This window comes from Lytechinus pictus, chromosome 14 (genome assembly GCF_037042905.1).
Source record: "Lytechinus pictus isolate F3 Inbred chromosome 14, Lp3.0, whole genome shotgun sequence".
Taxonomy (NCBI): Eukaryota; Metazoa; Echinodermata; class Echinoidea; order Temnopleuroida; family Toxopneustidae; genus Lytechinus; species Lytechinus pictus.
This window is the reverse complement of record NC_087258.1, coordinates 18,802,825-18,830,362: the sequence shown is the minus strand read 5'-3', so window position 1 is coordinate 18,830,362 and position 27,538 is coordinate 18,802,825. Positions and strand designations below refer to the sequence as shown.

Sequence of the window (27,538 nt, the reverse complement as noted above, 5' to 3'; positions counted from 1 at the left end):
CTTTTCATCACCAAAATGTTGCCGAACTGTTCGAAAATTTCCCCGTGTATGCCCACATCCGAAGTTATATGTAATTTTTTACATAGGGGTTCATGTTTTAGACTAATTTAGATAGATTGGCACACTTAACTTAACATTTTTTTTAATTTTAATCTGAGAAGTATTCATTAAGAAATAGATTATCACTCGTCATTATTTTAGTCGTATAATTCATGCAAAATGAAAATATAAAACCTAATGAAGATGATTTTTATGTATAGGTTGCAGTGTTCAAGTAAAAGCGGCACCCTAAAACCATAGAGCTATAGCTCCATGCTAAAACAGTCTAAATAGTGAACAGATGAGATAACATCATTGGGAATTTTATTGTAAAATAAGGATGTTAAATAATGAACCTATGTACTATATACTAACGGAACATAAATATAATGTGATGATTCCAAAATTAGCTACTTGTTTTCTCCAATGGATTAGTTGACTCGCAAATGTGGTAAATTTTTAACAAGTATATTTCATTTCAGGTTAAATGAAATTATTGTTCTTATATGCTTCTGTTATCATATAATAATGTTCATGGTTTCATCTAAACCCTTGTCCCACTTTGAAGCCATCTTTGCCGCACTTAATTCTTTCTTTGTCTGAGACTGCAAAAATAACCTCTCCAGGAAGGAATGATAAGAGGCAAGTCGCACAAAGAAGAAAATCGAAAAAATATTGGCTTACGGATCATGCGCGGAACAAAAACTGTAACCGTTATATGCTAACGACTTATTTTCCCCCTCACTTGTTCGAACATTCTAACGTGTTCTATTTCTGTTCTCACATTCTTTGAGCCCAACCGGCGAGCTTCGCCAATAATGTTTTAAAAAAATTAAACATCTTTTTAAACGAGATTTTTTTCCCATAGTTATGGGTGTAATAAAAGGGGTTTGTCGACAAAGCCAAAATGTGTATTTAAAGGGGCAGTTCATCCTGACAATTTTTATTTGTAAAAATAGCAGAAAAAAATATTTGGAGAATATTGGCGACGGCTTGAGGAAAATCCACCAAAGAATAAGAAAATTATTCGAATTCTAATTATTCGATTTGTGACGTCATATGCGAGCACTCTTTTCTTGCATATCCTATGGTAAAAAAAATCACTCAAATGTAATTTTCTCAGAAAATTGAAAATAGTTTTTATTGCTTCATTATATCATTTCACACACGCTTCTAAAAAGAAACCAAAAATATGTCATCACAACCCACTGAAATGCCATCACAAAAGTATATTGTGCATTTATATTACATAATAATTTAGTTCATGTCAATGTAATGATTAAAATAGCCCACATGATAGGTAGGAACGATCATGATAAGAAAGTAATCACGCCCTTTGCAAAAACGATTACTTCCAAAACTCTTTTTATGTTAGAACCTCCAAAGATTGGAACATGCTCCCTAGTAATGTAATAAATAGCACATCTATCTCTACTTTTAAAAACTTACTCAAGGCTTGCCTTCTTACGTAATTTCTATATTACTAAATAATTCCACTTTTCCTATCCATAATAATGCCTCACAGCTTATCGTTCTTGTCATACTATGTATAATTTTGAACCACACCACAATTCATAAAGATTTGTCATCAATTTCATTTATTATATTTTGTTATATTATGTTATCTTATCCATGTTTTATTATTTTGTTCTTATATCACGTTTTATCACTTTTTTTAAACGTTACATAAATCTATTAATGTTATCTATGTCCTTTTCTACGGTAATTTACATTGTTTTATTTTTCCGATTGTTAAACTTATGTTTTTATCTTGATGCTATTTTATATTATTGGGATCCAAACTTGTACGGGTTTTTCAAACCTTTTTTTGTATCCCTTGACATGTTTTACTTTGTATGTTTTACTTGTCTAAATAAATACAAAAAATAACAAGTGAGACAGCTGCTCGTATATGACGTTCAAATCTAAGATCTTCAATGGATTTACCTCGAACCAATAACTGTAATTATTTTTTCTGCTATTTTTTACAACAAACGTTTCGTCGGGGTGAACTTCCCCTTTAACTCGAAACCGGGGGATTACTTTTGAAATATAACATGAATTTTGTTCGAAATCAAACGAGCTGCACCTGTTGCCTGTTCCACTTAGCCGTTTGCACGTACCGTGTCTAGTTTTTCCCATACACTTGGTAAATTAACTTCATAGCCTCACAAGAAATCTGCAAATGTTAAAACAAAAACTCTGAAAATTAAATGAAATCATGTTTTTGCTTATTTGCATATCCAATAACAATCAATGGAACAATCTTAAAATCTGTGTGTAACTTCATTTGGTTCACCAAATTGCAAACAATGGTCTGCAATAATTCAAATGTCAATAATAAGCTCTAATAATCACAATCAAACCCCACCTTTGGCGACAAGTCAAGCAGACGACGGGCGGCGCATTTTCCCGCCCAATGAATGCAACGAAACGCCACAAATTTCGATGGTGTCTGGAGCGCGCGCTCTTCTTGCGCAATCAGCCAGTTGGTTCAAGTGTAATTGATCATTAGTTCGTCGCGTAAAGAATAACGGCGCGGCGGGTGATAGAGTATGAATTCCACCTTCTTTTGCTAAGCTCTGTTGGAAGTCGATGTTTTTAATGATATCAGTGTCTAGAATATACAAAAGTGTGAAAGAGAATGAAACCATACATGTATACAAAGTCTGCACAAAAAATTTGGAGAAAATTTGAGAGGAAAACGGACAATATATGAAAACATAAATCGTTCTAATTAATGGGGGATATTATAAGCAGGGCGTCAATCAATGTTTCAAATGGAGGGGGGGGGGTGGCAAAAGTGAAAAGATGCAAAATAAAAAAATCATAACACGGAATTTAGTATTTTGGTGCTAAGTTTAACCCTAAAATGGCCGGGGGGGGTTGAATCAACCCCCCCCCTCAACATTTTCTGCGATCATTCCGCCGCGCAAAATTTTTTGACCGCGCTACTTACAGAGTTTATACTTTTAAGTCTCGCACATCTTTTGAGACCAAATTTACGACGCCCGGGTACGCGGTTCCGAAATTACGCAACATTTTGTAAGTGCATGTCAGACCAAAAATTGTTCCAAAACGTGATTTTGTGTACAAAGTCAATGCAAATTGAGTTTTCTCTTCTTATTCATAAAGCTATGATTATTTTTACTTTAAACAGCTGAAAGCAATTGATTTTAGCATAATTATGCTTCAAAAAGGTTGTGCAATAAATCTGGTGAAAAAAACAAAGAAAAACAAAAGGTTGAAAAACAAAGAAATACATAAGAAATTCATAAAACAATAAAATACATATGAAATTGATTTCCAAACCAAAGTTTTTTTCAATTGCCATTGTTAAGAATGCTACAAAGAATATTTTTACCAAAAATTAGCATTCTAGGAGCTTTATTTAGTGAATTAGAGCAAAAAGTATGATTTATGCATAAATTAGCATAATTAATTCATATGAAATAAAATCTCATTATTTTGGAAAATTATACCATACAGCCTTGTAGATTACATTGCACACTACCAGCGTGCAAATTTTTGCGGCGCTCGCGCGATCGGCGGCCGAGATCTCAGGGGGGGGGGGGGTTGAATCAACCCCCCCCCCCCCCCCCCCCGGCCACAGAACAGCCAAAAAAGCCCGGCCTAGTTAGGGTTAATGGTTTAATGTTTTTGAATTCATTTCTCATTTGCATTGCATATAATTACATTTTCAAGTTGTCATAATGTTACCGCAATATTTCGTAATAGGACAATGAGTTATTTTTTGTAAACACATTTTTCAGAATTACTTCTATGTGTTTAAGATCGCATGCTCGATCTGTAATGAAAGAGATGTAGTTATTAACAAATAAAAACCACTAAATATACATATAGATATTTATTGGGTTTTATGTGTATTTAAAGTAAAGGGTAATATGGGACTTTTGTTTTAGTAACATTATTTATTAAATTCATCCTATATTCTAATCATAGGTTGTGTAACATTGTACAAAGTAACATGCAAATAAACAAACAATGGTAGATAACTATTCATAATACAGAAGAAAAAAAATAGAAAATCATATAGAATTTCACTTTGCTTGACGAAATATCACTGAATGAAAACAAAGTACTTGAAGAAAGGAAGAAGAATAAGAAAATAATGATTCTAGTATAGATATTTGGTTTTCTTGTTTGTCATAATAATAAATGATAAATTAAATGAATTCATGCAGTTCAAATTGTAGGATAATAGAAATGCAGCGATAACTTACATTGACGAGTGGATACCATGCGCTACCAAAAAACAAGTAAAAAGGATGTCTTTTTCAAGATAGGGCACGTTACGTACGTAACGTGATAAGGGTGTCAAAAACACAAAAATAATGAAAAAAGGGTATCTATTTCGCTAGGAAAGTTACGTGTTTAGGGTCAAATTTGGAGGGATGATAAAACAAAATTAAAACGTTTTATAAAGGATGTCCTTTTTACCACAACACTACGTGTTTAGAGTCCGATTTGCACGAGGTGTGGAAGGTGGGGTCGTACTAAACCAAATGATGTGTATTAAAAGGTTAAACCAACGACCGAAGGACCCGTGACAAAATATTCCTGTACTTGTTTAGGGGTTCATTTCAGGGAATACTTGCCAAGAGTATCGTTTTGTTTCCAATACTTGTTAAGGGTAGGGTTTCACACGCCAATACGTGTTAAGGGGTGCATTTTCTGAATATGGAAAATACGTGTTTAGGGTGCTTTTTGAGACCCCATGGTCGCGCATGGTATCCACTCGTCAATGGAAGTGGCCCCCCGGGATTGTAGGATATGTCGTTCAGAGGAATCACTTTCGCGGGGGGTGTAATGTGATGTCCAGGCCCCCAAAATGGCCCTCTATTTACCCCATTTTTATCCGTGCATTCCTACCCACTAAATGCCGAACCCTCTGAACTCGGGGCATTTCTCGGACAATTGCGAAAACGTGAGGGGAGCGATTTTAGCTCAAAATGCGGCGAATATCAAAGACCGGACGGTACGTGCTAATTCTATTGCTAAGCCGCCCTATCTAACAATGCTAAAACGTTCTGGCTCGTTTGTGATGAGGGGGCAAAATCCGCCGAAATGGATGAAATAAAGAGGAAAATGAAAATAAATGTCAAAAGTTCTGGTCAGAGACATGCAGTCAACCGCAATGACGCCACGCAATGAGAATTCAGTTCGATTCGTTCTGGTTATGTCCACTTAAAGTCAGTATAAAAATACAATTATATTATATAGGCCTATAAAAATAATATAAAAGGATATATATTATGAAGTGGTATTCGTCCATCGGAAGTTTCAATTACCAACATAATACTTCAAAATATTATCTGTCACAATAATAGCATTGACCGGAGTTGACTTCGCAGCATTACTTTTGACCAAATCATGACTATTATAAAATTAATGTGTTATTTACAGCTCCTTAAGACTGCCTACTCATTTTCTTTATATTCCTATGGAAAGAAATATTTTCGCCATCTCTCTCTCTCTCTCTCTCTATATATATATATAATATATATATATATCATTTATTATTTATACTTGCTCCATAAATTTTACAACCAGTCACAAGATTAAAGCCGAGCTGAAACTTAACATAGGGCCAATAACATTAAAATCATATTAAGAGTAGTGGCCAACGATACTTTTCAGCCGTTAAAATTCATATTTGGCATTGTTTCGTATGTGGCTCCCTCTCTCTCTGCAATGTTTCAATTTCATTATTTTTCTTTCTTTAAAATTACCGTAAATGTAGTGTATAAAACTACAGACAAAGATTATATACAGGGGGCAAGCTGATCGTTAGTTAAGAACGACTTTAAAGGTCAAGTCCACCCCAGAAAAAATGTTGATTTGAATAAAAGGAGAAAAATCAAACATGAATAACGCTGAAAACTCCATCAAAATCGGATGTAAAATAAGAAAGTTATGACATTTTAAAGTTTCGCTTATTTTTCACAAAACAGTTCTATGCTCAGCTCAGTGATATGCAAATGAGAGAGAGTCGATGATGTCACTCACTCACTATTTCTTTTTTTTCTTATTGTTTGAATAATACAATATTTCAATATTTACGAATCCGACAATTAGGACCCCCTTGCTTGAACCATAAAATATTAAAGTAATGGAATTACATGTGTGTAGGGAGGAATGAAACTTTGTTACATATGACAATGACGAGAAAATAAAAATATTTCATATAATACAAAAGAAATAGTGAGTGGATGATGTCATCGGTCCCTTCATTTGCATGCCGACCAGGATGTGCATATTTTGAAAAATTTAGCGAAACTTTAAAATGTTATAACTTTCTTATTTTACATCCGATTTTGATGAAATTTTCAACATTATGTTTGTTTGATTTGTCTGTTTCTATTCAAATCAGCTCTTTGTTGGGGTGGACTTGTCCTTTAAGAACGACTGGTGTTCCTTTCTTGTGTGGGAAATATTCACCATTAAATGTTAACGGGTGATTATGTAGAGCGTCAGAAAGGTTCACCAGTCATTCTTAAAGTCATGATACACCCATCTTAAGATTGTAGCTCATTTGTAGCCTTGTAATATGTTTTGTATATAAAAAAACCAAATTAAAACATGTATACGGAGTTTTTCTTTTGATCGGGCACTCGATGTAAAACACCCGGGGGGGGGGGTGGGGGGCACTTACATTGACGAGTGGATACCATGCGCGACCCCAAAAACACGTAAAAAAGATGTCCTTTTCAAGATAGGGCACATTACGTACGCAACGTAATGAGGGTGTCAAAAACACTAAAATAATGTAAAAAGGGTATCTATTTCGCTAGGAAAGCTACGTGTTTAGGGTCAAATTTGCGAGGGTAAAAAAAACTAAGATGTACTTTTTGCTCCAACAGTCAACACTACGTGTTTAGAGTCCGATTTGCGCGAGTTGTGGTAAAGATAGGTAAAGGTAAAACCGACGACCGACGCACAGTGGGCCTGAATGAGTTGAAAGTGCGCCAAAATTATATTCCGTGTTAGATTTTTACTTTAACATATAGCTTTTGGGTAATTTTGGGCGTAGAATCGACTGAACATAATCTAAAGCCGATATGACGTCACCTTGATACCAAATTTTGATTGGCTGCTTAAAACATATTTGTGAAAAGACAAATTACGCTAAACAATGTGTGGTATATAAATTTTGTGTTATGTGCTACTTTAAGATTGACCAGAGTGAATGTTGGTTTATGCTTCTCACATGCCTAAAAGGTGTGTATGATATGCCGAAAATAATTTTATGGCATCAAAATGATCCTTAATTAGATTTATAAAAAAAACCTTTAAAATGTGAAAAATATTAACCGCGCTTTATCAAGCTGTGTTGACTTGTGTAAAACGCAGAGTATATAACACCACGAATGTATCACTATGAGGAGGGTTTTTGGCTGAAATTATTCTACAAGTAAGTTTAACTCTAGAAGAGTTGTGGGTATAGCCCTTATTTGCGTTAGCAACCTTTATTTTGTTTATTATGCCCGGAATTCATGTCATTTTCATGGAATGGAAGGGGAATCGTCCTCGCCGTGCAAAAGCGAACGGCAATGTACACCCATACGGTGCGCTACGATGACTGCGCGGTATAAAAATGACCGTTTTTTGAACAGGTTTTTGGGGTGTTGTGTCAAGTAAAATCGGCTCTAACATGACAACGGGCAAAAACGGGCAGCTAAATTTGGTATCGACTTAAAGCTTAGACATCGGGAAAAATGATGCTTATAGAATTTAGACGGAAATCCACGGAAATCTAAACGTTTCTAATGTAAATGCAAAAAACATGGATTTTCAGCCTATTTCGAGGAATAATCATCCTATAATCCGCCTGAAAGGTGTCTTTTATCTACTTTGAACCCTATCCTACGAAAATAGAATATTTCAGGATTATGTTGGAGCCATTTCAGATTCCTACATGAAAAACCTCCTGTGAAATGGCCTGTTTTTCAACTAGGTTATCATATACGCGAAATTTCGCAAAATGTCACATTTTACGATTTGAGGTAGGAAATTAACAACCTTTATGCAAATTCCGGAATGAAATATTTTGCTGAAGTATTCTTCAAAGTGTTGTCTTTCAGCTGGGCATAACAAAAATTAAAAATCTGAAATTGCCCAAAATGACTTTTGGCGCACTTTTGTTTCGCCCCGGCCCACTGTGCGACGTCCGTGACATAATTAGAATATCGCTGTACTTGGTTCAATTCAGGAAATACTTGCCAAAATTATCGTTTTGGTTCCAATACTTGTTAAAGGACAAGTCCACCCCAACAAAAACTTGATTTGAATAAAAAGAGAAAAATTCAACAAGCATAACACTGAAAATCGGATGTAAAATAAGAAAGTTATGGCATTTTAAAGTTTCACATCATTTCACAAAACAGTTATATGCACATCTCGGTCGGTATGCAAATGAGGAACTGATGACATCACTCACTCACTATTTCTTTTGTATTTTATTATATCAAATATGAAATATTTTTATTTTCTCGTCATTGTCATGTGAAATGAAGTTTCATTCCTCCCTGAACACGTGGAATTCCATTATTTTAACATTTTATGCTTCAGGCAAGGATGTCCTAATCATCAAATTTGTAAAAATTGAAATATTGTATAATTCAAACAATAAAAAACAAAAGAAAAAGTGAGTGAGTGACATCATCGACTCTCTCATTTGGATGTAACTGGCGCGTTCATATAATTATTTTGTTAAAAATAAGCGAAACTTTGAAATGTCATAACTTTCTTATTTTACATCCAATTTTGATGACATTTTCAGTATTGTGCTTGTCTGATTTTTCTCTATTGATTCAAATCAACATTTTTCTGAGGAGGACTTGACCTTTAAGGGTAAGGTTTCACACGCCAATACTTGTTAAGGGGTACATTTTCAGAATATGGAAATACTTGTTTAGGGTGCATTTCGAGACCCCAAGGTCGTGCATGGTATCCACTCGTCAATGGAAGTACCCCCCCCCCCCCCGGGGTAAAACAGCAATATTGATCATGTACGTGCATCTTTAAAAATGACAAACAATTGATGACAGCTCCGTGTCCTTTAGGTTAGAAATTTTCTCAGGTTATTTTCACCTCGATCACTTTAGGAAGTTTACCTTTATCGTTCTATAATCGATGCAATATGTAGTCTTGGTATCGTGTTTATGTTTTTGTCTGGTCTTGTGTCAGACAGGAAAAAGGACAGTAATCCGGTAATGATTATCATGTGTCCCCGTTAATGAAATAGCACCGAAGGGCATTATTTAAGGCATAGGTAAAACATTGATTTGACTTTAAAAAGATCTGAGCTGCAAGCATGCCTGGCTGCAACGTTCCACCTGTCACCTGTGTCTGTGACATGTTATAAAAATCATGGACCTAATAGGTCCATGTAAAAATGAAGCCCAGAAAAAAAAATCGCGCCCGAAAATCACTGTGGGCTTAAAAAAATGTGGATATAAAGTGACCGGAAACACCATCTTAATTTCGTCCCATCCACTAAAATGTTTCACGTTAATGTCCCCCATGAGATTTACTGAATTTGAAGAATAATGATAGTTATGAAAGTTCTCAGACGATTTTATAGTTCCTTTGTGTTTTTTTTCATCGATATAATTATGTAATTTCAAATGAATCATTCCCGGTGTCATTCCTATATCAAGTTTCTGCAGATAGATGGGTCATTTCCGGATGGGAAGTATAATACAATATACTACATCGCAGAATACATATTTAATCAACACTTCAATAACATAATACGATACTAGACATGCAAACACTGGACATAGAAGAACCCTCAAAATATTTGATGAATGTATCGAAACTAAATATTTTATCCTTCCGGTTTTTTCCCGGTCGCTCAACTGCTGTTGTCGAATTTCAAACAGATTCATCTTTTCTTTGTCATATTCATGATATTTATCATCTGCAAATAACACAGCGGATGGAGTATATCCCTTCAAAAGGAAAGGGCGGAAAGTCACGATTGCCAATGGATAAATGATTCGTTAAAAAAAGTTTATTTGAAAAGTTGTTTGCTAAACCCAGTCTGCAGTTCATAAAAAAGAGGGATAGGAAAAGAGAAAAAGGAAACAAACATCAAACCACTGTGATCAATGGGAACTGATAAACCATTATTTTGATCCGTTATTATATTATTTATTTATATTGTTATTATTATTGTCATTAATTATTATTATATTATTACTATCATGAATATAAAACTTTTTGACAAAGTAATACCATTTCTGGGGATTGACTGTGATCAAAATAATATTAGCCAATTAGCAGTATTACCTTTTCTGAATATTTTTTTTTAAGTTTAAGTTCAGACTTTCATGACCCACTTTCAAACACAATCGTGATAATTGTGTTTCATTCTGCAAAAATTGTTTCTGACTCCATCTCAAACCTCCCCTCCCCGACCTCTCAATGTACTTTTGTTCTATCCCTTTCTTCTTCATATCACTGATGCACAGATAGGGGGCGTTGGGGCTCTGCCCTAAACCTCCCACAAATAAGAAAAAAGAGAGAAGTGGAAAGAAAAACTGCTATATGATGTTGCTGAATATTATGGCCAATTCTATCACAAAATTAGATTTTCATTTGAAAGTCCCAAATTTTCACACCAAAATAATTAGACAAGGGATGCCCAGAGTCAATCAACAAAAAAAAAATGCTTATTAGAAACTCACTTTGAAGTTGTATGTCTCTCTCTCTCTCCTTTTTTTCAATTCGATATTCTATCCTGGGGCGTGCCAACGGTTTTTTAAAGAGGCGCGATCGGGCGGGCGACACGTGGCGCCTCGGGTGGGGTCCCGTTGGGCACGTGCTTTCCTGCACGTGTGTGTGCGTGCAGGGGAGGACCCACTCCCCTGCCCCTACCCCAGGGGCGGATCCAGGATTTTCCAAAGGGGGGGGGGCACATTTTCCGAGGAAAATTTGACAAGCAAAAAAAAAAAGTCTTCACTTTCAAAGGGGGGGGGCACACTTTTATTCTAACGGCATTCATACATTAAAAAATTCAATTGTGCCTCTCAAAGAGGGGGGGGGCATGGACCAGCTTTGCCCCCCCCCCCCTGGATCCGCCAGTGCCCTACCCCCTTCCAAGCAATTATTGTAAAGAGTGGATGTGTTGTAATTACTGCGATTAAATTTAAAACAAAATAAAGGGATAAATTGACCATGGATGTATGATGTATCTGTGATACTTTCATGATTCAATAATTTGAATAGAATTTGAATTTTTCACATTTATCATCACAGAGTGTGAATGTGGTGACTGTTAGACCTTTTATATTGCATTCGCCCTTTGGCTCTTTATGAATATTTGTAATTGGACATTAAATCCTGTCCAAAGGTTTGGTAAAGGATCAGCGTGGATTGAGACTTGAGTGTCGTCTTACACTCAAAACTCTTATCATTCTTTCATTCGTTGATTCTTTGCTAAAACTTGAATTATTAGTTTGTGAATATTTATCTCGGCGATGTCTTTTCCCTTGAAAATATAATTTGAAGTCAAATTACGTATTTAGTGATTGTACATCAGAACAATCCAAAGTGTATTATCCTGAACTTTTCAACTCATTCCATGCCAGAGAATTGTTTAATGTAAAAAAGGGAAAGAATGACCAAAAGAAAAACAAAATCATGTGAAAAAAAAAAAATTATAAACACCAATCTGGAATAGTAAAGAAAACTTTTTTGGAGGAGGGGGGGGGGATTTACAATTTTTTTATAGTTTTTCTGCTCTCACAAGAACACCAAATCGATTTCTGAAGTCCGAAATAGTCACGAAACCTTTTGACCCAAAATTTATCCAATATGCTCAAGATCATGATAGTCATGGCGTTATGCATGTTAATATCGACACGCATGTTTTTCACAACATGTTTTTCGTGAGTATTTTGCAGATCTCTTCTCCATTTTTGTGTCTGGACTAATTGTTGTGGTATTTGCCCTAAATTCCAGAGAAGATAATCGTTCTAAAGTCATAATCGATATCGAATCGAGAGGCCAATCATTTCCTAAAGCACCCTCGAAATAATAGTAAACCATCAATTCACTGTTCTTTCTCGATTTTCTCGTACACTTTTACATTTAGCATTGACGAGTAAATTAAAATTACGTGGTATCGCATATTCAAATGTCAAATTAGAATCCAATTTTTTTTTCTCCAACAGAAAGCCCAGAAAGAAACACATTTTTTTATCGGGAGGCGTCACGTTTGACACTTCCCTTTGATTTTGTAAAAAAATGAATAAATAAAATATAGGAGAAACTATAAAACCTATATAAACCATTCGTGTATTTATGCACACATTCATTAGTCAATTATTATTTTGGTATCAATTCATTTGTTTATTCATAATGTACTTACTTATTCATTTTTTTTATTCATTCATTGATTTTCGTGTTTTTTCTTCCTTTTTTTTGTCTCTTTCACTGTAATCACATTCTGATTCTACTTTATTTTAATCACTACACTTTGTTTTTGTCAGTCGATGACAGTCTTCGTGTGTTGGGTGTGGGATAATGGGATTGGCGCGAGTTTCTGCCAATAAATCGTTTGAAATTCCCGCCTCCCCTCTCCAATATTTCTTCTCTCCCTCTCCCACCTCAGTTGTCTTTCTAGGTGTGTTGTTCATAAAGTAGGGTCCATGCATGGTTTCAACCCTGTTTTCATCTCTCTCTCTCTTGCTCTTGCACCATCGTCATCATCTGTTTCGTGGGGGGTAACAACGGTCCTCCTGTAAGGTCCTCTCATGGGGCTAACGCCCTGGCATTTCGCCATCCCATCTCCCGGGTTTGAATAGGCACGCGTGCAAGGGTCCCCGTGAAGTCCTATTGTTCTCCACCCGTGGGAAAATCTTCCCGACAATGGGACCACATTCTGTTTGTCCACGCGACGGCAAACGCGACACCAACAAATTAGTCTTGACGATCAGACCTCGGTAAGAAAAAAGCTGAATTGACGTCTACGTCGGCGGTCACTTTGCAAACGTTCATAAGATGCGTTCCATTTTTAAATTCCATACACATCTTTAAAACTTATTAAGTGTTTATAATAGTACTCACTTCATTTTTTTCTATTTGTCTTCTACCTTTGTTTTCATTTTTATTATTTTTTAGAATTCCAAAGAAGAAAGGCCTGATATAAGTCAGAAGAATCAAGGAGTTTGGAAATATTGTCAGGGATTCGAAGTTTTAAAAGGAGAAAGGTAAAACAGATTTCTGAAATCTGAAAATGTCGGAAAAGTATAAAACACATAAAAATAAATGCAGGGGCGTGCAGGGCCAGGAAAGGGGTCAGATTACAAGAAGCAAAAGGCAAGGGTAAAAAAAAATCAGGTTTCTAAAAACCCAGAAGAAGGTGCAGACAAAACAATATCCCAGAAAGTGAAAACAGAGGTCTGAACTCCAGCACTACATCTATGAGTAATTGGGAATGGAAAAAAAGTTGAGGGGATTTGAATTGAGAATGAAAGAAAAAAGGGAAGAAGATTACGGAATTTCTTGCATTTTCCCATCGTTTTGCCAACCAGGCAAGCACGTGTCGGAGAAAAGGAGGAAGAAAACCCGCAGAGAGCTAGTGTGGCGCGCGAAGTCATCCCTATCTACGCGTTTCCATTGCCACGGTCTTCAGTCACGCCGTGGTCCATGGTCACACCAAGGGAACCAACTCCCCAAAGCGACTGATATTATGTCATTGGAAATGTAATAGCTTTGATTGGTCTGGAGTCGGTTTCCGTTGTCTGACTGTGTTATGAGCAGTTCCCAAACTGATAATAATTTATCAAAATAATTCAGCAAATAAGAATGCACCAAAAAAAAAAGAACGAAAAGAGGACAGTGAAATGGCGAAGTCACTGGCGAATACATTGAGAGAGACCAAGAAAAATAAGAAAAGGAAAGAAAATAAAAGGAAAAATGTGAATAATATAAATTTTTAGCAATATTGTAAAAATTTATCAAAAAATTAGTTTTTCTTACAGAGTAAAAAATATTCGCTAACCTTCTTCGCTAGCGACGTTGAAGATTTATTGTTCACCCTTCAAATTTTGACTCATGATATTGAGAGACACACGAGTTTTGTTTTTTTCAATTGACTTTTCTAACTTGTTAGTTCGATAATTGGATAAATTATTATTTTCACCTTCGAGGGTAGGAAATTAAAACGTCAAGATGCTGAGCGAACGAAAATCGCCTCGGGTGAATGAAAAAAAAGGGGGGAAATGAACTTCTTTTTTTAAACTGTAAAGTTTCATTTCAAATATCTTGTCCATTTCTTCTTGTTTGGTTGGTGTAGATTCCCAATAACTGTCGCAGCCATATCAAGCAAGTAGTGCAGTGGGAACGTCTCCCATCTTGCAGGGCTGGAACACCGATCAGTACTTCTGGAGGAATGTCTTGTTAAAAAGCGCGGGAAAGACAGCTTCGTGGCCATGAAATTGACGAAGATGACAACTATATAAGTTACACTCAGCACGATGCCAACAACATCACACGAGCAAAACACGGCTCTTTTAGAATTCCTATAGAATTCAAATGAAATCTACAACAAAATATTGAAGACATGTGGGTGTGTTCAATTTAACGAGCCATAAGTCAGAAAAGGAATAATCAATAATAATAATGTAAACGAAGTATAAAATAACATTACATTCACGAAAATATGATTTTATAAAAAGTTTGCGGCATCACTTAAAAGGGAAAAAAGGTTATTTACCCGGGTTATTAACTTAACTCTACGACCGTGACGCATGGGGCACAGGCCTAAGATGTTCTTCATTTTGGTTGCACATGTGCAGTCAATCGTTCTTGTTAAAGTATGTTAACTAATTATAATCAACGGATACGCTCTGAGAAATTAAAATACAGCAGAAAAAATAGTAAAAAAAAGGGCAATGAGCAGGCATAACCCATAATCTATATACATATGATATACATATTCCTATTTCCAACATTCTAATTCTTATTTTAGGGGAAGTTAACAAAAAGTGGGTGAAATAATTCTTATTTTAGGAGAAGTTAACAAAAAGTGGGTGATATACGAACCAAAAAGGGCATGTAATATAGTAAATTTAGATTACATAAAATATCCCGAGTTTCATCAGGTTTTATCGATGTGACATCATATGAATTTTTCAAATTCATAACATTGAAATCATAATAAAATTACACGTCTCCTTTTGTACAGAGAAATTTCCAAAGAGAGAGGATAAAGATCCCCCAAAAAAGAGGGCCACAAATTTGAAATGGAGTAGGTGTGATACTTCTCAAGCACCTTGCTATGTTAAAATCAAGTTCATGAATGTCACGATAACTAGTGATGGAATTTATTTTTCACCCTTTTCTCTTTTAAAGGAAAATGAAACCCTTGAAACAAGATAGCTTGTGCAAAAACATAAAAATAAAAAAAACAGATAAACGAAAGTTTGAGAAAAATTGGATGAATAATAAGAAAGTTTTGAGCATTTGAAGTTTAGATCATTATTGTAATAAAGATCCTCCCATTGACAATGCGACAAAGATGTGTGATGTCACATGTGAACAACTTTCCCATTACTTTTCTATATATTTCACTTTTAAAATGCCTCTTTTATCACATCTATCAGTAGATCACATATTCTTTCTATAGGAGGGCATGTAATACAGATATAAAAAAAATAAATTATAAATAAAGAGTTTGTATCACTCTAAGAAAGAGCAAAAAATATAAATTTTCAGGGTATTTTATAGTCCATCAAAGGGAAAGTTGTTCACATGTGACATCACAAATATGTGTCGCATTGCCAATGGGAGAACCTCCATATGATTAGTGATCGCAATATTCAAATGCTCATAACTTTCTCATTACTTGTCAGATTTGTCTCAAACTTGCTTTGATCTAATTCTTTGATTTTTCTGTTTCCACAGAAGCGAACTTGTTCCAAGGGTTTCATTCCCCTTTAAACAACTATCCACGGTGGTGCCAAATTACACTGAACCTCCTTGATACAAAATCGCCTGATGACCTTGGCGTACACTTTTATAATTTTTATGAAACAGGAATTATGGACAATAACTTCTGAAATCCTGAAAAATTGAATAATCCATTCATTCCAACAGAGTAATCATACTTTTCTTTCATTTTACCCACCATCAGCATCTTTCGCAATTTGATTGGAATTTCCCACCATTTCGCAACTTTCCGAACTTTCTCGCACGATGACGTCATATTCCTATCTACCAATGAAGCGCCTTCATCGTGCAGATGGCCACGTTACAAACCTAGCAAAGTGTAAAAAATCTTGCATTCTTGGCATATTTCGACAGTATCTTTGTCATATACTCTATTGATATACTACTCATCATCTTATTCAAGGTTGTCGAATACAAGGATTTCGCCACCCTTCAGTTGACAAAAACAACTATCAACTTCCCTCTTCGTGATATGCGTTTTCGTGCACTATTTTTCAGAAGCGGAGGAGATAAGGGGAAAAAGAAAGGCAATTGTCATGATCTGATTTTTCAACTGATACAAAAGTGAACCACTTTTTGCCACCTTTTATGGAGGAAGTGAAGTTTCATAAAAGTTTTGGAGAGAAAAAGTAACATATATTCACCCTATCCGTCTCTTTCTCTCCCCCTCCCTCCTTTTCGGATCAAAATTTAGATCTAATTGGGCTTTGAAACCCAACCCAATATCTCATGACGTATAAGCCACAAACTATAGAATTAACCTATTCAGTAGTGTAAATTTTGAGTTACTCTTGTCTTTATTATTTATGTGTTCAACAGGCCCAATGTAATAAAATTTGGTTAACGGGGCCTTCGTTTGCGTTTTTTAAATATTATTTATATCATAACCCATCGTAGATTAAATGAAATCTACCTATATGTAGAAGCTTCCTTCTATGCAAATCAAATAAGAGGTACATTTTTTAATGAATAAAAAACACTCACCGAAAATTGATATTTTCACAAAAAGCAGCGGATTAAAAAAAACTAACAAATTATCGATAGTGCACTATTGTAAGATTGGAAAGAGAATCAAATTGATTTACATTTAAAGTTTACCAAATCTCGAGGGGGCTTTTAAAATAAATTTCTTTACATTTAAAACTTATCAAATCTCGAAGGGGGCTTTTGAAATAAATTTATTTTTAAAAATAGGAAAAAGGAGGACGGATTCGCCCACGAAGCCCTATCCCCCAAGCGGAACTGGAATCGGAACATAATCGTTGCGCAGGTTCGGCAGGTGTTACACACGTGGTAGACGAAAGAATAACAGAACAAACCGGTGAATCACTCTTTAGTCTATTGATCTTTATTATTGATCACAATGCGCATCGTTCGATACCTGTCCAATTGAATTAGTCTGTACTCACAGACCCGATGTCTCGATCACTGATAAATACTGCATGAAGTAGTTACGAAAGTTCGGGATTCGAAGCCCGATTTCGAGGCAAAGCGCACGAAGGGCGATGTGACAGCTCGATCCCACGTGACGTAAATTAATCTGACTAATACGAGTCTGTTACATAAATACATAAATGTTTTTTTCTAATGAAAATTTTACATATATCTCTGCCGAATAAGGCAGTAGTTAAAAGGCCACTCTGATATTTACTTGCTTCCAAATGTTATATAATAGGTCTAAAAAAATTATATTGATTACACTTGAATGATATAATATTACAGATATTAAATTGTGTTACTCAATCTCCCAGAAATATTGCTAACCTATTTGACGTATGGTATCAACTGTTACATAATAACAGGTTAAATCTGGCATATTCTATTGAAACTTCCATGCATCCTCTAAACAATTTTCACCAAAATTTGAAGAATCTATTTTAAGGACGTAAGGCATGGACTAGTTAATCCAACTTTATTATACGCTTGTACGTTTTCTTGAGATTAAAATCTATTTAAAAACTATTCGAATGAATTTTTTCTTCGGACATTGCCACTCAGTCACGGCATCTCGACTTTGTGTCTTAGCAAATAAAGTGGAAGAATGTAAATTATCCTCCGATCCCACATTCTTGTGATAATTATCTACTTATATATATATATTTACGAAAAATACTTCAAACTTATCCGTCGTGACCACTGGACTTATGGCTTCAACCATAGAGCTAGCTCCATGGCTTCATGCTTCAACTTATCATCATCATCAGCGCTCAGGTGTGATGTTTATTCCTCGACTTATTTTTTTCCCTCACCCAACATTCCGAAAGAGTAGGATCATGGACCTATATGGGAGGATCAATGTTTATCCTATTTTCCTTTCAAAGCCCCTGTCTCATTTCCCTTCTTCATTTCTTTTTTTCTTGTTTCTTTTCAAACTTCCAATTTTCGAGTGAATGGGCGAGGGGCGAATTCTGTCGATAATGCTTTCAGTGTGTGAGCGCCGAGCCGTGTCTCCCTGCTTTGCTCAAATACAAGTCAAAAGAAAGTAGCGCGAGTTTCCCACGCTCGGGAAACCATTGTTTCAGCGGGGGACTGGTGTCGGCGAGCGAGCGTCGTTGTGAGAATAGCTTACAAACGCAGACTCTTGTCAGAACTGTTTCGTTAAAACATGACATTTAAAAAGCCTCTAAAGTATGGTTTGGATTTTTCCAGTTGATCTTACTTTAAAAAAATGCATTTCGTATAAACTTGCTGATTTTTTTTATTGACTTGATGACCTTTGAAGGATTATCAATTTAAAATTATGATATTGGACGAAAGAGGTCTGAGTGCAAAGACTAATTTGGGAAAGGTGGTGGAAAATAAGGGTTCGCCTTTACCGTGGGAAACTGCGCTCGAGAACAATAGTGCGATACGCCACGAAGAGTGGTATTAACTAGGCCTCATAATACCCCCAACAGCCCTTCGCGTGGCGACTAAGGAGCCCATAATGATCATAAGAAACCACACCAAATATGGAATCAAATAGAGGCTAAAGAATTGGAACAGGCGTATAGTCTCTCTTTTTTTCCCAATCAGTAGTTTACTTTCCGACGAAGTCGTCATCTGATAAACACAATCGGACCAACGTTTGCTGTGGTTTCTGCTTTTGATAGGAATGGGAATCTATCGGGTGGGATGCACGCGCGCGCGTCCAGCTTTTTTTTTGGTGGTGTGCGTTGTGTGTATGGGTGCGTTTGTTCTGCAAAAGATATAATTACTTGCCAATTTTTATGAATCATAACTAATAAGCGTGCGAATTGGGCAAGATGCCGTCTACTAGTATTTGATTTCAATCACTCGTCGATTCGATATACCAGGCACGCGCGCTCGAACGACCCAAGTCTTTATAAACTGCACAATATATTTTTTTTATTTGACCAGATGGTGTACTAGTTATCATATCCAAATTATTCGTAACATTAAAAATTAATTCAAATCATATGATAAGTAATCTGCACTGAATCGTGTGTTGGCTTAAACAAAGGAAGCCAATTATCATAAAGGCTAAATCATCCGTTTCGATACAAAGAAGTATTATGAAGTCTGTTATTTTCTGATGAATTATCTTAATTAAGTGCGCATAGATATTCATTTTTTTATAAAAATTAATCATTAAAAAAAGAAAAAAAATATGGTGGTATCCATTAATTTCGTCATTTTTTGAATTCACAGAAATCGAATCTGCTGTTGACTTTACCTTGAAAACGACGTATGAAATTAGTTATGGGGTGAATATTAAAAAAAAAATGTTTCATCGATTTTGTTGTATTGTAAAAAAGGTGGAAAAATACATCGAACATGTGACTACGCAAGCTTTATTCTTCACTTTTACTTACACTTTTAAAGGACAAGTCCACCCCAGCAAAAAGGTATTTCAAATAAAAAGAGAAAAATTCAACAAGCATAACACTGAAAATTTAATCAAATTCGGATGTAAAATAAGAAAGTTATAATATTTTGAAGTTTCGCTGAATTTCACAAAATAGTTATTCACATCCTTGTTGGCACGCATATGAGGTGACTGATGACGTCACCTACTCGCTATTTCTTTTTGTAATTTATTTATATGACGTATGAAATATTCGAATTTTATCATTGTCCTCTGAAACGAAGTTTTATTCCTCCCTGAATATTGTCTTCACATTGTCACATCAGTCAAAAATGTATTAATGTATAATTCAAACAATAAAAAACAAAAGAATTGGTGAGGGGCATTACTGACTCTCTCATTTGCATATCACCAAGTTGTGCATATAACTGTTTTGTGAAAAATAAGCGAAACTTTAAAATGTCATAACTTCCTTATTTTACATCTGATATTGATGAAATATTCATTCAAGTCAAAAAATTTCTGGGGTGGAGTTGACCTTTAAGTTTATTTTTTCATTTATGAAATATCAAATATCTCACAATATTTAGAAGAAAAGGAAACAGATTTTGTACCGTTTAATCTTGTTAATTACGATGACGAATTGTAAGTCAAAAGACCTTTTCCAGATGTAATATTCAACCTTGCACATAAAGCTGAATCCAGCATTTTAGGTGTTGGGTCGAACCATTTAAAGAGGTAAATGCAACACTTGGATAGCTCAGGTTGTCATTCCACCAAGCTTTGAAATGTCGATCTAACATTTCATATTTTAGAGTGCTAGCTGACTTTCAGTTCAATTTAGAAACTACAAACTTGCGTAATTTCGCATTTTTTCATAAATGCCTACAATTTTACATACCATACCACTCGGGCTGACTTCGACTTACGACTTTTTATAGTTGTGAATGGCCGTGTCAACTTGTTGAATGCTCGACGGGTCTGGCGTCCAAGACTATAGGCCTTCCAGGGTCCACCGTTCGGGCTCAAGATCAAGAGCAAGCGAGAGGCGTGGGAAAACGGTGCTGCCCAGTCACAGAACCATGAAAGGAAATAATTATTTTCAGCTTTCTTTTTCTCTCTCTCTCTCTTATTCCGACCTCCCTCTAAAAAAAAACTTTGATGGGATAGTTTATAAGCAGTCATTGGTTCACGGCTGAGAACAAGTGCAAGGCCGGGGACGGTGTTGGTTGATTCAGGAGGGAGCGATTCTCACACTCCTTCTGTATATTGCGATGTCAGGTTGTTACTAACTGCTAAGTCATTATTATGATGGCGAGAAAAATAGAAGGCTTTTTTATTTTTATTTTATTTTTTTTTACTTTATATCATTTTTTCTTGTAATTGGAATCATAGAGTTGCTACGTGTTCTCACGTTCTGTTACTAGTGTTAGCATGATGAAAGTATTAAAGCCCCTTTTTATGTTTTATTTTATAAGCCAATGTCGTCTGATAAAGTTCTAACAAAGTAGCACTTTGGTTTGACCACTTGAGTTCGATGAATGGAACGTTGGAAGTAAAAGTGATTTTATTCTAGGGTTGAAAATTAAAGAGTGTGAAAATTTTTTATAAACTGGGATAATTTTAATGCCTTGAATCGTTGGAAATGGATATTAATGATTAGAGTATTTACTTTCAAAACTTTATATTGTAAAATTGTTTCCGAGGGGCCTATTAACATATATTTCATAGCTGTAGTAATTTCTCTCCTGTTCATTTGGGGAGAGGCTTTAATTTAATATTTTTGATAACGTTTTCAGTGATATGCTTCTTCGATTTTCCCTTTTTATTCAGTAAATATAAAAATATATATATACTTCACATCCTTGTACTTTTTAAATGTAATTTATCATTATGTATTATGTCGCACACGCAAAAACATATTATGTATACATGTATTTCTTCAACTGTTTGAACGCAGAAATAAAAGCAAACATATGAGGTACACTTGACCTTTAATGTTTAATTTTTTTAAAATAAAATCAGGATAAAGTACGCAAGAACGCAAATTCTTCCGCCACGTGATCACTGAAAGGAAAAATCAAGATTCAAAGCCACTAGAAATACTATATCGGTCAAGCGGAAATGGTATTGTAATAAGTTATGGGCAATAAAACCAAATATTATCCCGACCAATGACCTGTGAAAATTGTTTGTTAAAAGGGGGGACATAATTTTCCCCACGATAATTATATCAGTTGGGAATATTCCCCTGGGAAGTTTATTACGATCGGCGTTCTAAAACCAGAAAGTACTATTTTTTTACGTACTCTAGTTTTTACTACCGTAACTTTTTCAGATGGATCGAAAAAAATGTTTCCGGATAATTCATTCCTTTAGTTTGATTTTTAATTCAAAACTTAAATAAAAAGAGGGAAAATGTAGCACCACCTTGCTATTAGAGATCTCATATCGATTCTCACGAATTGATGGGTTTGGATTTGGAGGTTGATATGACGTCAGGAGGGATGACTGACTGTATTAGCAGGAAAATGAGAAATTGAAATAAAATGATAAGGGGACGTTCTGTATATTCGTCCATCTTCTCATATACCAATTAATTTATTTCATTAATCCATTGAGAAATATATTTATTAGTTGATTAATTATCATATTGTTTCTTCTATTTCCCATTTTTGTTTCGCTTTCAGATGCATTTTATTTTGCACCTTTTTAGTTTCGATTTTTTTTTCACAATTATAGCTTCATGCCTAGTGCCCGATATAATTTGTAGCAGAAACTCTACCTGAAAATCTCGTGGACATTCATTTGTCACACTGTTACATTCCGTCACATTGCAACATTTGTCACATTGTCAGTGCCACGGTGACAGTGTTCCAGCATCGGAACACGGGGTGCTCTGAAAGACATACCTTCGGGTATGGATCGTGGGGGGGGGGGAAGGGCACATGCCCCATTTTTAAAGACCATTTCCCCGTCTTATTATTTTTGTTTTTCAAAGCGCCCCCTTTTGGTCAGTCCTTATCAGTCCCCTGGAATACCTCCCTGATATGGTCCCTCCTAAAACTTGTTTGAAATCTGCTGGGTCTGTAGGTAAACTTCAAACTTTTTTTTTTACGTGAGGATGATAGAGATCTGCGGAATGAGAGGACTGTGTTTGTTATCATTTGCTGATGATATCTACATGGCACGAGCCCCGATGGAATGCGCGCAACAGATGGAAGTAGTCTAGATCTAATCTTACATTGATCAAAATCGTCTCAACACATTTCATTTTCATTTTAAAAAACCGTGACATCGACCAAAAATAATGGGTTTTAAGAATATCGTATAATACCAAATAAGCTTTCCATATCGCAAATGATCGAGCTATTCAGTTCATTATGATTGACTTTGCTGTTATCTGATGATGACAATTTTATCTGATTTTGGGGGTTCTTAAATCTATAGATGGCTTTTAAAGAGGCTATAGGAGGCACGAGCCTGGCGTAACGAGAGTAACAGATGGCAGATTGATGATGGAATGTTGTAACTCTATCTACAAATCTTATCAGGCCACGTGACCCACGAATTACTTGACCTTAGTTTATGTTATCTGAGGACACGAAAGAGAAAGCACATTACATTAATGGGGAAAACGCAGAAAATCAAGGAATTTGCAGTTATTAGGCATATATATTAAGTTAAATTCAGTTATATATATATATATATATATATATATATATATATATATATATATATATATATATATATATATATATATAATTATATGTATATATTTTTCTTATTGCGAACATGTAGTACCCTAGAATCGGGGGTGATGTTGCAAGGAAGAAAATGAAGATGGGGGATAAGTTGAACGGCTGAGCGTGAAATACCGGTTTACCAGGAGTGGAAGTTGAATTTAGGTTTTAAAAATGAAGAAAAAATATATATGACGTCATGTAACGAGACGGGAGAGGGTAAATGTTTTTTTTTTTTTGGGGGGGGGGGATGTAGGTCCTTTTGCAAAGAACTTACGAGGATAAACATCATTGAAACTTATTTTGATTGACTTCCGATTCATGTTGCCATGGTAATAAAACAATATGTATATATCTGTAGGTCATAATCATAAATTTATTATGAAATAGGTCCCAGATTCGCGGCGACCCTGTTCTATAATGATTTTCTATTCAACATTTCCATACAACCATTAACCTCTCTTACTTCGTGATATAAAATGAACCAAATCGGTATCGAAATACATATACAAAATATTTATAGAGTAAAGTTTTAAAAAAGGGAGAAAAGTGCATCTTCCCCTCAATCGTAGTATTTTTTTATAATTTTAACCGGATACAAATTCTGATTACATCGTTCGGGTATGATTAACTTTCGTTTACTCTTGTGAGATATCGTCATTTCGAAAAAAAAAAGATAAAAGAAAAAGGAAGATATGAAGGATAAAAGAGAGACGCATCAAGGTATCGTGGAAGGGTTGTTTAATTCGGAATTCTTTTCAATTGTCTCCCAATCCTATTGACTCGTTATTGAGCAGATGTCGACGAAAAAACACCACGAAGCATATCCCCAAATTACCCCTTGGGCAAAGGGGTTACAATAGAACGGCGAAGTTTCCCACGGTACACCGATGTACCCACACGCTCCCACGGTTGCCTGTACGATGACATACGGATTAAGCCAACAATCATTGCATTTTCATTGTCGCTCAGTGTTCGATTTTTTTCCTCTCCTCCTTCACTCCGTCAAATATTGCGGTGAGATTTGGTGATTCATTGGAGCGAGTCCCCCTCTAGCCAGCGCTGTTGTTGGTGCTGTTTCCCTTATCGACCATACACGGCAAGCTACTGACCCCTGCGATGGTTGTTATCGCAGTGGTCGAGTCACGCGCCGAGCTTGTTTGCTCAGTAAAGCCACCCATCTAACGCGGCTTGTGATTGGTTAGCATCTCGGCTTGTTTGCTCCGCTCAACGCTCACGCCGACCAATCCGCACGCGAGGAGCGCCCTCCGTTGAATCCCCGTGCGGGGCGAGCGAGGGGGGATGCACAAGCCTCGCTGATTGGCTACTGTGTGGAAGAATTTCACGCTCGAGCGCCACGGACACGTGCTGTCTATATATAGCGGTCGTCTGCCCTAGAGTAAGTCATAACAACTGATCTCACGCTCGCTGTAACATCCCCAGCTGACTCGCAGATATATCAAGTAACCTTCTCTGAGCCTCTAAGGATCTACTCTTGTGATTTATAACTTGTCATCTATTCACGTTAGCAACCATGCTTAATACAACTGGATACCAACAAATGGATATGTGTGCTAGCAGGCCTAGGGTAAGTTTTCTCAGCTTATTTTCCTTTTACACTCCTGTCTTTCTCTTGAGTCAACTTCAAATTGTCTTTTTATCAAAGTCAACAATTACGATGTCATCAATCTTTCCATGTTTTTTTCATTGGCATAAGTTAGATATAAGAGTTTATAGTTACTACGAGATGCACACATAACAAACTATTATAATATGGGATGTTTTATTTGCCAGTTGCATATTTTCATCATAATGTGTCTTGTTGATGTTTAATTTGATTTCTTGACTGCAACTTATTGTATTTTTCTGTCTTGTTCTTTTTTATTACAGACTGCCAAGCACTTGACTGAACGTAAGCGACGAGCTCGCATCAACGACAGCCTTCTTCAACTGAAGAGCATGGTCTTCCCTGTTATCAAGAAAGACGTAAGTATCTTCTCAAATCATCATTAATTTATTTAAATTAAGTTCAGTAGTTTATGGGTTTTGATGTTTCTGTGAGTTGTTGGAATTTACATAGGGCTCGCACACACTTTTGGCTTTATTAATTGCCCCAAGACGCCAGTTTCAAATTTGGCGCTCAACCTGTTACGCCATCTAAATCTGGTTCCTTGTCTTAATTGGGCGCGAAGATTCACCCCTTTTCTTCTTCGAAGAGTATCTTTGTCCTTATCCACTCCGATTATTGATTAATTAAATCCCCAGCTCCGTCCCGCTATTGTTTGTGTTGGGCGTCGTTTGTATTGAGGGGCAAGAAGAGATGGGACGTGCGAACAATGTTTACAGAGGAATTGGCCGTCTATTGAATGGGTTCACTCTGGCCTCTCCATAGAATGGGTAAACCGTGGGAAAGTTGGGAAGAACTCCACGAATATTTGCGGCCCACGCCTAACCACAGCTGCGGCTGGGCTTGGGGTCGAGTGGTGGGTGGCTTCAAGATTTTCTTAGGCACATACTTGGTGATTTTTGCTTTCGTTTATAATTATATTGTGCAATACTTATGATCCTTTCCCATTTATTTCTTTTAATCCAGATTGCTAGACATCCAAAGATGGAGAAAGCCGACATCTTGGAAATGACCGTTCGTTACCTGAAGGACGTTCAGAGCCCAGCTCAGGGCGAGCCCGAGGGCAAGAGTGTCACCAACTACCACGCTGGCTTCACCGAATGCCTGAGCGAAGTTTCAACCTTCATGTCCAACTGCGAAACCATCGACATCGAGACCCGACTTCGTCTTCTTGGTCATCTAGCGGATCGCTGCAGCACTATCAATGACTCCGAGCAGAAGCCAGATGTGTCGAGACTTCAGCCACAGCAGCAACAACCACCAGCCGCATCACCTATGCCAACCACTCAGCAGCAACAGACCCGAGTTGCCGCTCCAAGCCCTGTCACCGTTCCCGCCTCATCGCCTGTTCAACAGTTCGCTTCCACGCCGAACGGCATGGTGCTCCTGTTGCCCGCCCAGCAAACCATCCAACCAACCTCCGTCATCTCGGTTCGAGTCCCGGTTTGCGACGGAGTCCTGACCCCTCCACAGTCGCCCATGTCACCCGAACCAGCAGTCGGCATGACCCGCTTTACCCCATCACCAGTCGACATCAAGCCCTCCAAGACCGCCTTGGCCAAACACCACCGCTTTGCTCCGTACCAGGGGCATCCCATCAAGGCAGCAGAGAAACAGATGTGGAGACCGTGGTAATTAATGAGCCGCCCCAGCCCATCTAGAAAGACTCTTTACATCATCAAAAGTACTACAAATGCCTTGAACTTTCATATTTTATGTGACTATTACTACGCTGTCCGAGCTGAGGGAGATTGCGGGAGTTTGATATGAACTTTTTTCAAATGACTATCCAAGAAGAAAGCATTAGCGAATTTTCTGTTCATTTATTACGAAGTGACTGTATTTTTCTACTTTATATTATGTTTATTTTTCTTGAAAAATGATTTCAGATATAAAATGATCACAAAGATTGTGTTGATTGTCGCCGGTCGATAGAAGCCAATTGCTATATGAAAAAACACAAAATAATGAATAAAAAATAACAAACTCAAATTTAATTCATACTTGTACTGGTCATATTTTAGCCGTAAAATAATCTTGATATGCGAGGAGAATGAGTTTGTGTGTGTAAGTGTGGTATGGGGAAGGGGGGGGGGGGGTTAAAAATAGCAGTGAAAGATACGTGAATAGATGAATGGAAGGAGCGGGAAAAGAGGAAGGAAGACTGAATTGGAATAGACGAGAGAGATTAACAGAAGAAAATGGAGAAGCAGATGAAAGTGAGCGTGAAAGAAAGGTAGAATGGATGAGTAGGCGAAAGGAATAAGTGGCAACAAACAAAATTATGAGGAAACAGATTGGGGAAAGATTAATAGAATACATGAGAAAGCGAAAGAA

At 36.4% G+C, this 27,538-nt stretch overlaps 1 protein-coding gene across 1 annotated transcript; it reads left to right on the top strand.

The window, feature by feature from the left end:
• The first annotated feature begins 24,474 nt into the window (after positions 1–24,474).
• Positions 24,475–27,198, top strand: LOC129276522 (transcription factor HES-4-like). Its single transcript, XM_054912901.2, has 3 exons — positions 24,475–25,162; positions 25,465–25,560; positions 26,168–27,198. The coding sequence occupies exons 1-3, from the start codon at positions 25,109–25,111 to the stop codon at positions 26,834–26,836; spliced, it is 819 nt and encodes a 272-aa protein (XP_054768876.2). The 5' UTR covers positions 24,475–25,108; the 3' UTR covers positions 26,837–27,198.
• The last annotated feature ends 340 nt before the right edge of the window (positions 27,199–27,538 follow it).